Below are 16,486 nucleotides of genomic sequence, written 5' to 3'. Positions count from 1 at the left end.
TCTTTCATAGTTGATTCTCTTCGTTCCCCTGCTCTACTGGGGCTGGAACATTGAGGGGCTCAAAATCTGAAGCCCCATCTCAGGCTATGGACCCTCTACCCCACAACCATCACCCATAACCGCTAGAGTCTTAGACAAAGGAGCAGCTTGGGAACTCAGGAGAAGAGAAGAAGGAACAGAAGCTGAAGGGAAAAAAACTCATATCTCCATTGAAACCTTCACCCCCATTGTTGAAATGATGTGAACTCACGGAGACTGATTGCCAAGTACAAACAGAGGCAAAAACAAAACTAAAGACAAACAGATAAAGGGGGCAAGGTTGTTTGGTCATTTTTTAAAAATAAGGATATTTTTGTAATATCACAATTTTTTTCCATCTATATTTTACCAAAAGCCAAACATAGATTTTACAAAAGTTATCTAATTTTTCCAGTAAAATTTTTCCTTACCAAATAATTTTTTTTACATTTTTCTACCAATCTCACTTCCCAACCATTTCCCTACTAATCTCATTTTTCTATCATTCATAAAAAATTTTCCTCCCCGTTATTGGTAGTTTGGTATTTGGCAATCATATAACCTTTTACTGCCGCCGTAGAAGGCCTTTGAAACTTGGATTCCATTTTCCGCACAATCAGATCATAGTAAGGGCCCACAGGGGATGAAAATAATATGGAAGTACGTAATTTCAAATTATTCTCACCTTTTTGAATTTTAATCTAATTACACAAACCTTTCTATATTTTGAAAACCTACAAGAAGTCCTTTTTTTATCATTAAATCATAAATTATGCCTTGAAAAACATACATAAACCTACATTGAATTTCTTTATTTTGACTTGAATTTCCTTATCAAGAGAGGTTTGGTAATTTTTTAAAATAGAGGGGAAGTCTGCAGTGTAAATGCACAATTTAAGGGATGCGACTTGTGTTGTGAGAGTAATTTACTTAAGTATGTCTGTCATTAACAGGGTAATTTCTGGGCATAAATATTATACCTAAGCTATCCATTGATATAATAGATATCATATACGGCAGTAGGAGAACCCTGATGCAACAAGCAAGCCAGTTGTAATAGTCTTACATTAGCAGGTAGATGCTTCGCACAAGACTAGAAGATAATCCACTCACAAGGTTTCCAATTAGAATTACTTCATCATAAGGAGACAGCAGAGAAACGGTGGATATAATGTTTATCATTCATATATTAATAGAAAACAACTTCAGCATTGGAAATTCATAAAATAATAAAGAATAACAATCCACAATGGCACAATTCATATATGGGTTTTCATTTTATCCTTTAACATAACACAACAAACTTTCCTACTCTCATAACATTTTGTGGGGCCCACACTTTTTAAAACAAAAAAATAAATAAAAAATTAAGGCACGCAAAACGAATCTCTATAACATTACAAAATCATTTTTCCTACAACATAACTCTTATAAAACCCTTCATATATTAGCTAAAATGCAGCACAAAAATTAATAAGGCTGTGGGAAAACAAAGTTAAAGGTATCATAAGACACCAGCTGCTTTGTTTCACAATACAAGTTCCATGGCAATATAAAACATGTTAGCTTAGCACCACTATGTAAGGTGGTATTTGATAAAAAAAATTATTTCAAGTATCTTCTAACCGTAGTTTCTGTTATATCATTCCCGCACCAATTTAGTCCTATATTTAATATTACCGAGTTTGAAAATCATGTTAAACATTCATAAATTTTATACATAGTGTGCAAAATTTATTTTGTTTCACAACTACGATGGATCCGAAGCCATATCACATATGACTTAGTTGTCCACAATTCTGTGCTCATTTCGTAAACAAACACTTTATGCTAATTTAGTGAAAAACATTCGAAAAACAAATGTTATGCAGTATTCTCAGGAGAAAGCTTACTATCATTTTCTGGTGTAGCTTCATTCCTAACCGTAGGAATTACTAAATCTGCAAAGGATCATCCTTCCATTATGTTAGAGGGCTGTATTTTGACTAGGCTGATATTTTCATTGAACCGCCACTACAAATCTGTATTTGCAACAAAAGTGAACCCAGAGGGCTGCAATTCAACCAAATGTCTGAGAAAATAACCCCTAAAACCCAATAGTGAAGTAGAGAAATGCTGAATGCAATTAATGAATAAATATAATATTTATGAAGCACAATGTATCTGGTTTCCTCCTTCATCTATAACAAGTATTTGCTGTTGTAACACTTCCACAACCATAGACACTAATGCAAGTTTATCCTGCCATACCCAATTGAAATGGAAGTTCATCATTCAGTGAACAAATATACGAACAAGAACTAAAAAACCATCAGTGATGAGGTATCCATCCCCTGAAAACAACTTTGAAAGTTTATTGTCATTTATGGTGCAGTGTAACTTCACTCATCAACAAAGGAATTTTGTTCATTGCATCAGAGCATCAACATCACAGCACTAATTGAAAAAACATAGCAGGGTATCATGGCAACAATAACAAAAAGTGTTACAGACACTAATCCTGACACTAAAAAGAGCTACTTAGTACCATAAAACTCTCGGTATGTTTAGGAAGTGTCAAACCTATTATATGATCTATAGTAAGCAACCTTAACTTGCATTAGCAAAAGGCTAATTAGATGAATCAAATCTGTGATCATGTGCCAAAGTTCTCTTCACACTAATCATCACACTAACAGAATATATTTACTAGTCAATTATAGAAAAAAAGAGATATTGAATGAACAAAATCAAGAAAGACAAGCTTCACTAACCCCAAACTGTACACAGCTTCCACCTAGCCCAAAACAAATTGCATCTCAATACAACCATTACAAACCCTGCTACAAAAGCCAAACAAAAAAAAAAACACACAAAATTTCCAAATCCTAGCCACCAAAAAAGGAGAAAAACCCACGTTTGGGCTCTTCCTCAACAACCACAGCTTGCATACTATCCTGTTCCACAAGCCTCCATGCAGCTTGTTCAAAAGCCAAACCAGCCAACGTAGGAGGCTTATTCAAAACAAGAGGGTACCCTCTATTAGTACTCCTAATAACTTCACAATCCTCAGGAATCACACCAAGCAAAGGCAAACCCAACATTTCTTGCACATCAAGAACCGACATCATATCTTCACCTTTTATCATATCGGTTCGAACCCGGTTCACTATCATCTTTATATCCCTAATACCATCACATTCAAGCAAACCGGTAACCCTATCAGCATCCCTAAGGGATGTGATATCAGGGGTTGTTATTAGAACAGCTTCGTTCGCCGGAGTTATCGCCGTTATGAATCCGGCGTCGATTCCGGCGGGGCAATCGATCAGGATGAAGTCCGGCGACCCCTCCGGCCGCGATTTCAGAGCGTCGACGAGCCAGATTAGGGCTTTTCCACCGAACCCTATTGGGAGTTTCGATCTAGGTTTTGAAATGCAGAGCAATTCGAAATTGGACCAACGCTTGTCGCGAACGAGGGCTTGGTCGAGCCTGCAATCGCCGTTGAGGACCTCGACGACGGTGTAGTTGACGCGATTCTCGAGGCCGAGGAGGAGGTCGAGGTTCCGGAGGCCGACGTCGGCGTCGATGGCGACGACGGATAAGCCGAGACGGGCGAGGGAGAGGCCCATGTTGGCGGTGGTGGTGGTTTTTCCGACGCCGCCCTTGCCGGAGGTGACGACGCAGACGCGAGGGGTTTCGCCGGCGAGTTCGGGCTTGCGGTTCCACTGGAGGAGGGCGGTTGCGGAAAAGGGTTTTGGTTTGGGGTTTTGAAGGGTTAGGGTTTTGGAAGGGAAGAATGTGGGTGGGGTTGAGGTGTTGAGAAGGGTCGCCGGGAAAAATGGTGGTTTGACATTGGCGCCGCCGGGGAGAAGGTGGAGAGATAGCATTGGGAAATGATAGAGATTAGAATGGCTGAGGGAGAAAACTCGTAAATGGTAGTGAAAATGCTCAAGCTTAGGCTTAGCTCCATTTTTTTTTTTTTAATTTTCAAATAACTTTTTATATCAAAATAATATAAATAATTTATTCTTTATAAAATTAAATTACATTTTTCCTCTTAAATTAAAATAATCTTCTATTATACTCACATATATGAAATTATCTTTACTTATTATTTCTTTTTTACATTTTTAAAAGTTCTCAAATAACTATTTAATTTTTTTGTTTTTAATATTATAATTTTACTTTTCATTTTAAATCTCAAATTAATCATTCTTAATTTTTTTTATTTTTTAAATCTCAATTACATATTTTATATTGAATTTGTTTTGTTTCAAATTTCAATTACTTTGTTATTATATTAAATTAGAATATATTATATCAAGAGTTTAATTTAAAATATCACAGTCATTTTTAATTTCTATTTTTAATATTTTAGATTAAATTTTTTCTAAATTAATTATGCATATAAGTTTTATAATTTAATTTTTTTAATCTATATTTTTTTAAAATTTATTTTAATTGATTATATTTATATATTTTATAATTTTGATTTTTTTTATTTTATCTGTATTTTCAAACTTTACTTTAAAATACATGTACAATGCACCATTGGATTTTCTTGCCCAAAAATACTTTTTAGTGAAATTTAAATCCCATCCACAATAGGTAAATAAAATGAGTACATTTTAGTTATGAGAAATGTTAAATCTTCAATCATAATCCTTAATTAAAGAGGAGTGAAATCATTCACCAAAAAAAAAAAAGAGGAGTGAAATCACAACATTATTCCTGGGAACCACTACAGAGGATTGTGTTGTGACAGAACAACGGTGATGTGAAAACTTCAGTCCAACATTTGATGAAGACTCACATGAAAAACGTAGTTTCTAGACTCTCTGTTGCTCAATCTACATGGATCACACCCCATGTTGTATCTTGTAGCTATGTGACCGAAACCCATCATGCCCATGCCACGAAACATGAAACCACCGTTGTACAAGCAGACAGTCATTCATATGGTTCTGTTTCAACCACTTTCCAGGTTGCCTGCCACATGTTCGAAGAAATGTCTGACTTAACTGTTGCATCAGCCACGACCATAATTGGCGGCTTCGCTAAGCGGCATTGCCATGAAGATGCTATATATCTTTTCTCAAGAATGCTTGCTTCAATAATTAGACCCAATGAGTTCACATTTGGAACTGTGCTTCACTCCTCAACTGCAATTGGGAATGTTCTTGTTGGTAGGCAGCTTCATGCTTGTGCAATGAAGATTGGCCTTGGGTGTAATGTGTTTGTTGGCAGTGCTCTTCTTGATTTATATGTCAAGTTGAGTAATATAGAAGAAGCCCAGAAGGCTTTCAGAGATACCCAACATCCCAATGTGGTGTCTTATACAACCCTGATTTGTGGATATTTGAAGAGAGGGAGGTTTGAAGATGCTTTGCGGGTTTTCCATGAGATGCCTGAGAAGAATGTTGTCTCGTGGAATGCCATGGTTGGTGGTTGCAGCCAAACAGGCCATAATGAAGAAGCTGTGAATTTTTTTATTGACATGCTTAAAGAAGGATTTATACCAAATGAATCTACATTTCCCTGTGTGATTTGTGCAGCTGCAAATATAGCTTCCCTTGGAATTGGAAAAAGTTTCCATGCATGTGCAATCAAGTTTTTGGGTAAGCTTGATGGGTTTGTTGGGAATTCACTTATTAGCTTTTATGCAAAGTGTGGGAACATGGAAGACAGCCTCCTAATGTTTGACAAGCTTTTTAAAAGGAACATAGTTTCGTGGAATGCCGTGATATGTGGTTATGCACAGAATGGAAGAGGTAATGAAGCTATAAGCTTCTTCAAAAGAATGGGTTCTACAGGCTGTAAACCCAATGAGGTTACCCTTCTTGGGCTACTCTGGGCTTGTAATCATGCCGGTCTTGTTGATGAGGGCTACTCATATTTCAATCAAGCCAGGCTTGAGAGCCCCAGTTTGCTAAAACCCGAGCATTATGCTTGTATGGTTGACTTGCTTGCGCGCTCTGGACGTTTTACAGAAGCTGAGTGTTTCCTTCACAGTGTGCCTTTTGACCCTGGAATTGGATTTTGGAAGGCAATACTTGGGGGCTGCCAAATCCACTCTAACAAGGAGTTGGGGGAGCTTGCAGCAAGAAAGATTTTGGCTTTGGATCCTGATGATGTATCGTCATATGTGATGTTGTCAAATGCTCATTCTGCAGCAGGTAGATGGTCAGATGTGTCAAAACTAAGGACAGAGATGAAGGAAAAAGGGATGAAGAGGATTCCAGGTAGCAGTTGGATTGAAATCAGAGGCAAAGTTCATGTTTTTCTTACAGCAGATCAGAATCATGATGAAATTTATGTGCTTCTAAGATACTTCTTCGAGCATTTAAGAGAAAATGAGGCTTCCAATTTACTCAACATTTTTTTGCATTGTTCAGTTTAAGTAATGGGCATAGTTCTGTTTGATATTTGAATTTTAAGAAGGGTTGAGTATTATTTGCTTTTAGAGTTCCGTATTCTATTAGTTGAGCAAGATGACAGTGCCCATGCTGCTGCTTGAAGTAGAGGAAAATCTAGCAAGGTAATTCGGAGCGTAGAAACAAAATTACAGCCAAATCTAAGCAATGACAAAGCTTTACAACAATTTTGGTACGTAAAACTAATTTTCAACCTCTCATGCTAACTCACATGATTTCAGGTCCTGCTCCCTGGCTCTTTAACTCCTCAAGGTTTAGCTGCAAAATTGCAGTAAGATTTCAGATTTGGCAATTTCCTTTTGTATTTTATGTCTAGCCAGAATGTGCTCGATATAACGGTCTTTTGCATTTTTTGCATTCTTATTTTGCATCCAGCCATCCATCTAACCACCTTCTACATTAGTTTTTAGCATTCTTATTGTGTATGCTTAATGCGGTTTCTTCTATCTGAACTCAAGACGTGCATATCATTTTCTAGCTGGCAAGATTTTGTATGTATGTTTGTACTATTTAAGCAGCTAAACAAACTTTCAATATAAATCACACTAATTTGGCTACTCTTAATTAGAAATGATGCACAATTAATGGAAAGTTTTGTTTAATTTCCAACATATATAAAATGTTATCAACTTGAAAGAAATGAACTTTTTCATATTGGTTTGCACATTAATTTTAGGACAATTTACGCTTTACATCCTTAAAATTTTTGTCTGATTCAATTTTAGTTCACCAGCCACCAAATTTAACCCCCTGAAGATTTTTGTCTGATTCAGATTTAGTTAACCATGCCCCAAGTCCCCCGTCATCAAGCGGCAAAGTTAGTGGAGAATAAATACATCGAAAAACGAGTTGCAGCGTTGCCAACCACAATTGACGTGTCTTTCAAAAATCGAATTGAGCTAAGTCAAAATGATGTAGAAACATATGCATCTTATGCTTCTCATGAAGACACCCATGTTCTTTCTCCTTTGTATGATAAATCGGCCACCACTGCTCCATATAAAGAGGCCAGGGAAGCATTGAAAATGGTTCAAGTCTTCTAAATCACTTTGCAATAAGTTCAAAGTTCGACGGAGTAAACTCAAGCAAAAATCACAGGTGGCTGGTCAAAACTGGGAGAAAATGTGAAGATTGCCATCTAGTGAGATGTGTAAAAACTCAAGTAGAATTTAGACCTTAGGGTAAAGTACATAGTCTATATTAGATTTAATTATTTTTTAATTGAAATTGATATTGACTTAGTTTTTATTTTCAATATAAATTGTGTTACAACTAGAGTGTAAATGGTCTAAGCCGGCCTCTGGCCTAGCTTAAATCAGGTCAAACTCGACTTATTAAATATAGTCAAATAAAACCAGTCTAGACTTTAAAAAAAATCTATTTAGAAAAAAAGTCATACGTTTACTTTTATAGGTCGGACCTATAAGCTTACAAGTCAGCCAATATTATATTATTTATTTTAAATAAAATAAATACAATTATTATTATAATAATTTAAATAATAAAATAATTTTATTTTAATTATTTTTTAAATTATTGAATGTTTAATAGATTTAAATAGACTAATAGACTTAGGCTAAGGTTTTTTTTTTAAATATAAATTAGAGCAGATTTATAATTTGTGCCTATACAAGGCTAATAGGCCAGCTAAGCCCAAAATATTTTACATAGGTCTAGACTATTTATGTCAAAGCTTGGCCTAACCTATTTACACCCCTACTTACGACATCGTCTAGAAATTAAAATCTTGTTAGAAGTCACGGGGATTAGTGCCTCCTCATCTTAAATTGGTTTAAGTTGAATTTGATGACGACATTTTTACATAATAATTAATCTTTTAATAAACTTTGAAATAGCAATTGTAACACTTGGTTTATTTTACACTTATTTAACAATAAAGCACTTATGCAGGCAATGTATATGGTTAAGTCAAGAATTTCTTTCTTTCTTTTTATCTTTTGTAGGTCACTATTTTTTTTTTCTCGGTAAGGATAAAATACAAGGTAAGTGCACATTCCCTTCAAAATGCCAATGCCACTACCCTGTCTGGTCTTCTTCCTCTTGATTTTGAAACACTGCTGCAAACTAAATCTAGTCTTCCGGCTTATTCTAGTAAATCTGTTTCTGACAATGCTGGAAATTTAAGGAAGTGGTTTTCTGGACTAGGTAAAGACAAAAAACACGATATGAGAATATTCAAGAAGATGAACAGTTTGCAGTGGTGTTTTTTGATTTGCTTTGTAATCGTGTGTAAATAGTTACAAATTATGAGATTATTTTTGTAAATTCATCCGATATTTTATCATCAACCAAACATGCACTTAGAAAAATTGGCTAAAATTCTCAATAAAATTTTCGCCTACCAAATAGCTTTTTCATAAAATTATCAGGAAATCAATATTCCTATCATATTCCCAATAATTAAGATTCCCAGAAAAAAAAAAAAATATTCTATACCAAACGCCCCTAAATGTAACACCTACGCTCCAATCACTCAGTGAATTAGAAGTTTGATCAAGTCAGATTCTGAAAGGAAAGAGAAAGCAGTAAATTACCTTTCAATGAACATTGTCTTACTAGGCACCAATAAAATTTGAGTTGAACAATAAATTAAACTATTACATTTCATACACAAATGAATAAGCATGTAAAATTTCGTAACAATATTGACTTACACAATACAATACACAGCAGGACTTATGCTTTGACAAAGACTCCCTCAACTATTATAAGAAGATGAATTCTGTAGCAGTGCCTTGTCATCTTCTCGTGTTGATTGTTGAGGTACAACCCCATTCTGATTCTCAGCATCAGAACTAGTAGATGGTTTCGCACCATTGATAATGTTTTTCAACCAAGCAGCTTGAAATCTAGGGGATCCTCCATTGTTTGAATTGTTAGGGGACTCCACACCAGTTTTTACATTATTAGTAACACCTAAGAGGAACCGGTATGCTACTTTGCTAGCAGATACAATCTCTGTTTTTGCTTGCCGGAACTGCAATAACCAGGTATCATTATCAGTGCAACCATAGATTTTTTTCAAAATATGGCAATACCAATAACTACTTAATAATAATATTCAAAGGCAAAAAGCACAAGGAGCAGGTTGTGAAGAGACAATTCCAGGAAAATAATTTAACACAACACCATGTTAGCGGATTTTGAAATTCATTTCTCACCCGTACTGCTGTATTTCCGGCCACTTCCATTGCTGTATCACCAGCATTGGCAAACCTATTAACCCAACCTGTCAGAGAAGCTGTAAGAATACACAGTGGAAGCTGAAAAATAATATACAGAAGCAATAATTCACAGGATGGATCAGTGCTAAAACCACCATCACTTGGCACATAAATTTAAAATGGGAAGAGGCACAATTTCTCATCTACCCTAAAACCCAATGATTCCCAATTTCTTCGAGTAAGTACTTCTGAAACCACCCAAGTTCACTCTTCATGTCTGACCATCTTTCACTCCGCCCTATAGCACTAACAGACTCAACTTGATCATTTCCAACTCCTCTCCCGATTTTTACAAGAAAATGACCGTTTCAATTCAAACCAACAGCATTACTGTTTTTAAAAATAAAATGCATATTACTCCAAAGTAATGAATAAATTCAGCACATATTTCTATCGCGTAAAAAATTAGTAAGACAGACAAATTAATGGAACTTAGATTATAGTATAATAATGAGCGTATAACTATCTAATTGGCATTGAGTTTAAGTGTCATTATGTGGGAGAAACAATGTTTCAAACAAAAAAACTTTACAGGTAAATAAAACCTAGCATACGAAAGAATTAACAAGATGTGGCACTAATAATACTAAGGTCATCTTTAGCAACAAAAATGACAATGCACATCACAAAAGAAACATTATAGTTCTGTGTTCACCTGGAAGTTTTTGTACGCCAAGCCTTTCACAGAATTCATCACAGAAGTGGTTGCAATTTTTTGCCAATAGATCATACGAATCTCCAGGCCACTCTCTACTGAGTTCTCTTAATATTTGATTTACCTTGAAAATGGACAAGTTTGTTTTCCCAAGAACAATGGATTCACGATATGTATACATTGGATTCTTTCCAGAAGGGCAACTAAAAACTCCACTACCTTGCTCACAGAATCCAAATGACCATTCATCATCTCCATAGACCTGTGCCAGTAAAGTAGAACAAACAATCCTAATATGTCAGCCTGTGACAAAGCGGATAAGTCTATCATAATGTCATGGGAGCTGCAGTGTGTCAAAAGAAAAGTAAATTTTGGGCCAAAAAAATACATGCATATAATATGCCAGATAAATGACAAAAAGGGAATATTATGAGGGCAGCAGTTTTCGTTTTTAGCAGTATCACAATATCAAGGAAGCTGGAAAACCTGATACTACAGTTTTCCTTCCTTAAGAAAATAAAGAAATAAAGAAATTACAACATTGACATGTTTCTCAAGTAGGAATCAGTTAAAAAATAAAAGTAAAAACAAAATTTTCCCTCTCAAACTGCTAAAGTGTCAGAGAAAATAACTGGATGTTAAAATGAAATAATGTATTCTTCATGATTTTAAAATTTAAAGGGAAATGTACAATAACATATATAACTAATAACAATGATAAACATAAAAACATATAATTGGGTCAACTATGACAACAATACTCATATTTTTATAGTTGCTTAGGCTTCGTATTTCAAAGGTTCACACCACTCTTAGTTTCTTATGTTTCTCAATCTTTTCAGACAAAAGAATACAAAAAGTCTAAGAAGAACTTAAAGCTTTGATTTACAATATTATGCCCACACAACCTGCCCGGCAGTTTTTATCAGTGATGAGCTTCCAACTTGCTATCTATTAAGAGCCAAAATAAGCATGAAACTGATCTAATAATAATTAAAAGATATGAGAATTGTAATTAAAGTGTTATTTTACTCTTGGTAATATTCTGATACGAACCCACTCCAAATGCAGAAGTTGGCCCAATGGCCCAAATGAAGCTACTGACCAAAATGCCCTCCAACAGAATGCAAACGTGTGGGAGAGCAAGTTATTTGTAGGGAAAGTGCTTAAGAGGGGGAATGAGTGCTTGAGGGAAGGATCTTTGAACTTGGGACTTTTGGGCACCTTTTAGGTGAATTGAGAGAGACTAGAGCCTCTTGAATTGCTCTAGAACCTATCTTTACTGTCTCTCTTTTCATTACTATTATTGTATCTTTCCATTACTATTCCTGTAATTGCTCAGAGAGTTGTATTGTATCTGTTATGGTCATCTTCTTACTGAACATTGTACCTGGTTCATATTAATATACTGTCTCGTATAGTTGTTTCTTCAATTGTACTGTTGGTTCCTCCTATCAATTGGTATCAGAGCTCCGATCTAGGAGCTCTGTGGATGGTGCTCACTTGAGGCATGGAGAATAGGCTGGGGAGGGTTGTCTTCTTGCTATTGTCTTCTTGCTATCTACTCGGGCTGGAGGTCTTGGCATTAATCTTGCTATTGTTGATGTTGTCATACTTTATGATAGTGGCGGGAACCCAAAAGTTGACCTGCAAGCGCAAGATCGTGCTCATAGGATTTGTCAAAAGAAAGAAGTTCAAGCTTTCCGATTTTGCAACAAGTATACGATTGAGGAAAAATACATTGAAAGGGCTTACAAAAAACTTGAAGTTGATGATTCGAAGATTCAGGCGATTCGCTGAGCAAAAGACTGTAAGTAGAGATGCGTTGATTCAAATGGTTAAAATTTGGTGCTAAAATATAAATACAGGCAAGGATATTGACAAAATTATTTCTAAAGGAGAGGAAGCAATAGCTGAGCTTGATGCTAAGATAAAAAATTTTACTGAAGATGCTATTAAATTTAAGATGGATGACACTGCTGAGTCGTATGGTTTTGATGATAGGAAAGATGAGATCATGAAAACTATTGGGAAAAAGTTGGACCGCTACAAGAATCCTTGGTGTGAGTTGAAGATACAATATCGACAAAACAAAGGGAAATTATACGATGAAGATTGTGACTGATTCTTGATATGCATGGCTCACAAACTAGGCTTTGGGAATTGGGATCCCGACGGAAATTATCTTGTTTGTTGCACATAGGGATCCCTACAATTCAGACAATAGGATTCAGGAGGAGGGTTTTTGTGGGCTCACTTGCACCTTGAGGACAAGGTGCTTAATTTGGGGGGGAGTATTGATACGAACTCACTCCAAATGCAGAAGTTGGCCCAATGGCCCAAATGATGTTACTGACCAAAACGCCCTCCAATAGAATGCAAGCGTGGGAGAGAAAGTTTGTTGTAGGAAAAGTGCTTAAGAGGGGGGATGAGTGCTTGAGGGAAGGATCTTTGAACTTGGGACTTTTGGGCACCTTTTGGGTGAATTGGGAGAGACTAGAGCCTCTCGAATTGCTCTAGAACCTATCTCTATTGTCTCTCTTTTCATTAGCGTTATTGTATCTTTCCATTACTATTCCTGTAATTGCTCATAGAGTTGTATTGTCTCTGTTATAGTCATCTTCTTACTGAACATTGTACCTGGTTCATATTAATATATTGTCTCTTAAGAGTTGTTTCTTCAATTTTTATCAGTGATGAGCTTCCGACTTGCTATCTATTAAGAGCCAAAATAAGCATGAAACTGATTTAATAATAATCAAAAGATATGAGAATTGTAATTAAAGTGTTATTTTACTCTCAGTAATATTCTCACAAAAAATTCTCTTTTTTTGTAGGAATTTTGGCTTATTGAAGATGATCAAGTGGAGAGCTCAAAAGCAACTGAAAGAAGCAAGAAAAGCACTTGAAAGTATCAAGTGAAATGGCACCGGAAGTTCCAGCCCACCTTTCCTTCATGATGCCAAAAGCGCCAAGTCCTTTGCATTGCCACGCCAGTAATGCCAAAGTGTTCTCCAAAGTGGTGCTTGTAGCACCAACAAGTATATCATGGTGCTAGTAGCGCCAAGTTCTTTCTTTCCTCGCACTAAAAGCGCCATCCTTGATGATTTATTGGATCAGATTGTGATTTCGAAATTATTTGAATTTTGAATCAGATTGTGATTGGAGATTTAAATGGAAGCTTTTCCTGCACTATAAAAGGGTAGCTTTCGGAAAGGATGATTATTATTCGACTACTGGAGAAAGCAAGAAGACCAGAGAATTCGAAGGGAGACTGCGAAATCCAGACTGAGGTTGAAGGAGGATCGAAACGTGACCATGGAGATCAACCATCATCCATCTCTCAGTGATTTCATCTAGTTCTTTTTCTTTTCTTTTTTTTGTTTAAACCAGATATGTCGGGCTAATTTCTTTTATAGTTAGGAATATGGATCCAACGTGAATCCTTATTTGGTTTAATTTTCTTTTCAATAAATTCTGTCTAAAATTATTATGTGTTTATCTTGAATTACTTGTTCCAAATTCTTGTATGATTTGGCCAACCATATAGGAATAAAGAGGATTATGGTTCTTAATAGACATATTAGGACCTTAATCTAGACAGGGGTAAATACTAATTCTTGCATGTTCTAGACATAAACTTCTAGGATTTGCAAACTTGTGGAATTCATAGTGCGTAAGGCTTAACCTAAAAGGGGTTTCTACGATATTAGGATTGTAATTAAGTTAAAGGGTTAAATAACTAAGACATTAGGGATTTAATCAATTATCATTTATATGATGAATTGTTTGGAATAATAAAAATAGAAATTATTGAATTGAGTTAAATCACTTAAGGGGGATTGGAGGTGAAATAAACCCTAACTGCATTTTCCACTCTTAATTTACTACTCATCTTTAATTGTTAGAATTCTTTTTTTCTTGCATTCAATTGTTGTTTGGCATTTGTTCTTTTAATTGATTTTTTTAAATTGGCTTTCCATTAAATAGAAATTGTTCTTCACAAAACCAACTTTGATTTGTCCAACTTAAGTTAAAATAGTGAACTAATACTTGAAATACTAATCCTCGTGAGAACGATACTCTACTCATTTTCTTTATTACTTGTACGACCGATATACTTGCCGTGAGCGCAACAATCAGCCCCAAGGTATATTAACATGTGTTGTAACCGCTCTTGTCATTCGTCCCTTGCTTTAAGCATTAATCATGGCTAATAAACTTGTTGACATTTCCTCCTAATTTCTTCTACAGTATTCTAAGTTATGCAATTCATCAATTCATCTTTGCAAGCAAGACGGAACATAACACAATTGCACTTCCATCCTCTGTTAACACCACACAATACCTGTTTACAAAATTTCATGTCTGGATCAAAATCTCAATATATTAATCTTTGCCTACTTTATTCAGGAGTTAATTCAGTGGAAGCCCAAAATTTACTAACAACAAATTCCTCGAAACAGAACAATCTGAAGATGGTTGGCCTGCTAACCAAATGACCAGTCCATAACTAGTCAGAGAAGGATTTCACAACACAACTTAGCTGCAACAAATCCTAAATTATCTGGATGTAGGCCTGTGAATCCAGTGTCAACAAATAATGTAGATTCCCATTCTAATTTTTCCTAGAAAGATATATATCCCCCAATTACATCTACAGCATCCATATCATACAACACCTCTACTAGTGTCCAGGTCTCAATTTACTCTCTTCACTTTCAATATGATCTCTCCTTTCACACCATAGCAGTTAGCCAGCTACAACCATGCTCTACACAGCGCTAAAAACCTCCTTAAACACTTCTCTCTCATAGTCCCATCCTTATCTAATGCCGCCCCACTTTATACAACAAAGGTAGAAACCTCTTGAATTCTCTGAAAAATAAATTATCAGCTTCTCATTGATTGAAAGTATGCACGCAATTCCTATGCGCAGGAGAATGAATTACTATGCATTGTTATACCATGGATGGATACATGCAAAATAGACACACACATCATAACTTACATAAGATTAACTTGCATGTGAAGTGTATTGCGGTTTCTCAATTACACTGCTTAATGTGAACAACACCCAATCAAAGTAAAAGGCAAAAAAGAGAATTACAAACTCCAAAATAGCAGTGAAGTCACACATTGAACAATTACACTCCCCAAATCAACATTAGCAAACATTAATCAAGAGCCACACAAAACAAAACCAAAAACATAAAAAACGAAACCCTAGATCCAATCAACAGTCTCAATGCTCAAACAACAACAGAATCATTAATTTCTATATATGGAGAGAGAGAAACCTGAACGGCGCTATGGAAGATACCACCGAGACCAATCCCATCCTTGAAGATCTTGTTGATCTGAACAATGGTGCTGTTGGTCCTATCGGATCCACTATTCGTCACATCGTATATATGCAATATCACATCCGTCATCTTTCTCTCTCTCTCTCTCACCCACCAATAACAACAACAAAGAGGAACAAAAACCCCAACTTGACGCAACCCCACTTCACCTTTCTCTCTCTAAACCCTATATAGCTATCCGGGTCTTTCTCTCGCTCTCCTTCTAAGTAATTCGATTTAAGAATCAACAACAGTTGTTCTCTTTCTCTGAGATTTGGAGAATTGATGCGAGATTTGGCCTCGGGATTCTGGAAAAAACCATCAATTTTCTCATCCAAAAGTTTTTCACTTTTGAATCGAAGATTTTTTACCTTATCTCTTGTGAATTTATATTCTGAAGGGAGGGAACAAGAGAGAGAGAGTGGTAGAGCAAAACTGAGATATGAAAATTGAAAAAAAAAAATGTGAAGTTCAGAAAAGAAAAGATTTTCAAAAAATAAAAGGGATAGGATATTCTGACACCCAAGTTATGTTACACCCTATGTGACACCCAGTCAATCTCACCGTTAGATCGCTTATGTTGATCCAACGGTTATATTTATTTCCATCTTTGTATGGTCATGATTTCCCAAATTTAAAGTGAAAACATTAAATATGGAAAATCATAACCATACAAAGGTAGAAATAAATATAAAATATTAAATTTGGGAAATCATAACCATACAAAGATGGAAATAAATATAACCGTTGGATCAACATAAGCGATCTAACGGTGAGATTGACTGAGTGTCACATGGATGTAACATA

General features: G+C 35.6%; 3 protein-coding genes across 4 annotated transcripts; 1 reads left to right on the top strand and 2 right to left on the bottom strand.

Annotated features, from left to right (window-relative positions):
* Nucleotides 1-2,688: 2,688 nt before the first annotated feature.
* Nucleotides 2,689-3,943, bottom strand: LOC133302849 (septum site-determining protein minD homolog, chloroplastic). The gene has a single exon (XM_061502669.1). The coding sequence runs from the start codon at nt 3,885-3,887 to the stop codon at nt 2,886-2,888; it is 1,002 nt and encodes a 333-aa protein (XP_061358653.1). The 5' UTR covers nt 3,888-3,943; the 3' UTR covers nt 2,689-2,885.
* Nucleotides 3,944-4,608: 665 nt separating this feature from the next.
* Nucleotides 4,609-7,521, top strand: LOC133302852 (pentatricopeptide repeat-containing protein At5g42450, mitochondrial-like). Of its 2 annotated transcripts, none has more exons than XM_061502673.1 (2): nt 4,609-5,164; nt 5,417-7,521. In XM_061502673.1, the coding sequence occupies exons 1-2, from the start codon at nt 4,802-4,804 to the stop codon at nt 6,398-6,400; spliced, it is 1,347 nt and encodes a 448-aa protein (XP_061358657.1). In that variant the 5' UTR covers nt 4,609-4,801; the 3' UTR covers nt 6,401-7,521. The 2 variants fall into 2 exon arrangements, with proteins under 2 accessions (XP_061358657.1, XP_061358656.1); XM_061502672.1 differs by having other exon boundaries at nt 4,609-6,705; nt 7,208-7,521.
* A 1,462-nt stretch (nt 7,522-8,983) lies between these two features.
* On the bottom strand, nt 8,984-16,076 carry LOC133302850 (deSI-like protein At4g17486). The gene is made up of 4 exons (XM_061502670.1): nt 15,635-16,076; nt 10,335-10,596; nt 9,617-9,684; nt 8,984-9,432 (listed from the first exon to the last, which is right to left on the bottom strand). Exons 1-4 carry the CDS (start codon nt 15,767-15,769, stop codon nt 9,154-9,156), a joined length of 744 nt encoding a protein of 247 aa, XP_061358654.1. The 5' UTR covers nt 15,770-16,076; the 3' UTR covers nt 8,984-9,153.
* Between the last annotated feature and the right edge of the window lie 410 nt (nt 16,077-16,486).

The sequence above is a fragment of the Gastrolobium bilobum genome, unplaced genomic scaffold, assembly GCF_033153095.1.
Source record: "Gastrolobium bilobum isolate Gb01-03AN ecotype WA unplaced genomic scaffold, APGP_CSIRO_Gbil_v1 utg23253, whole genome shotgun sequence".
Classification (NCBI taxonomy): domain Eukaryota; kingdom Viridiplantae; phylum Streptophyta; class Magnoliopsida; order Fabales; family Fabaceae; genus Gastrolobium; species Gastrolobium bilobum.
This window is presented reverse-complemented; position numbering and strand designations above follow the sequence as displayed.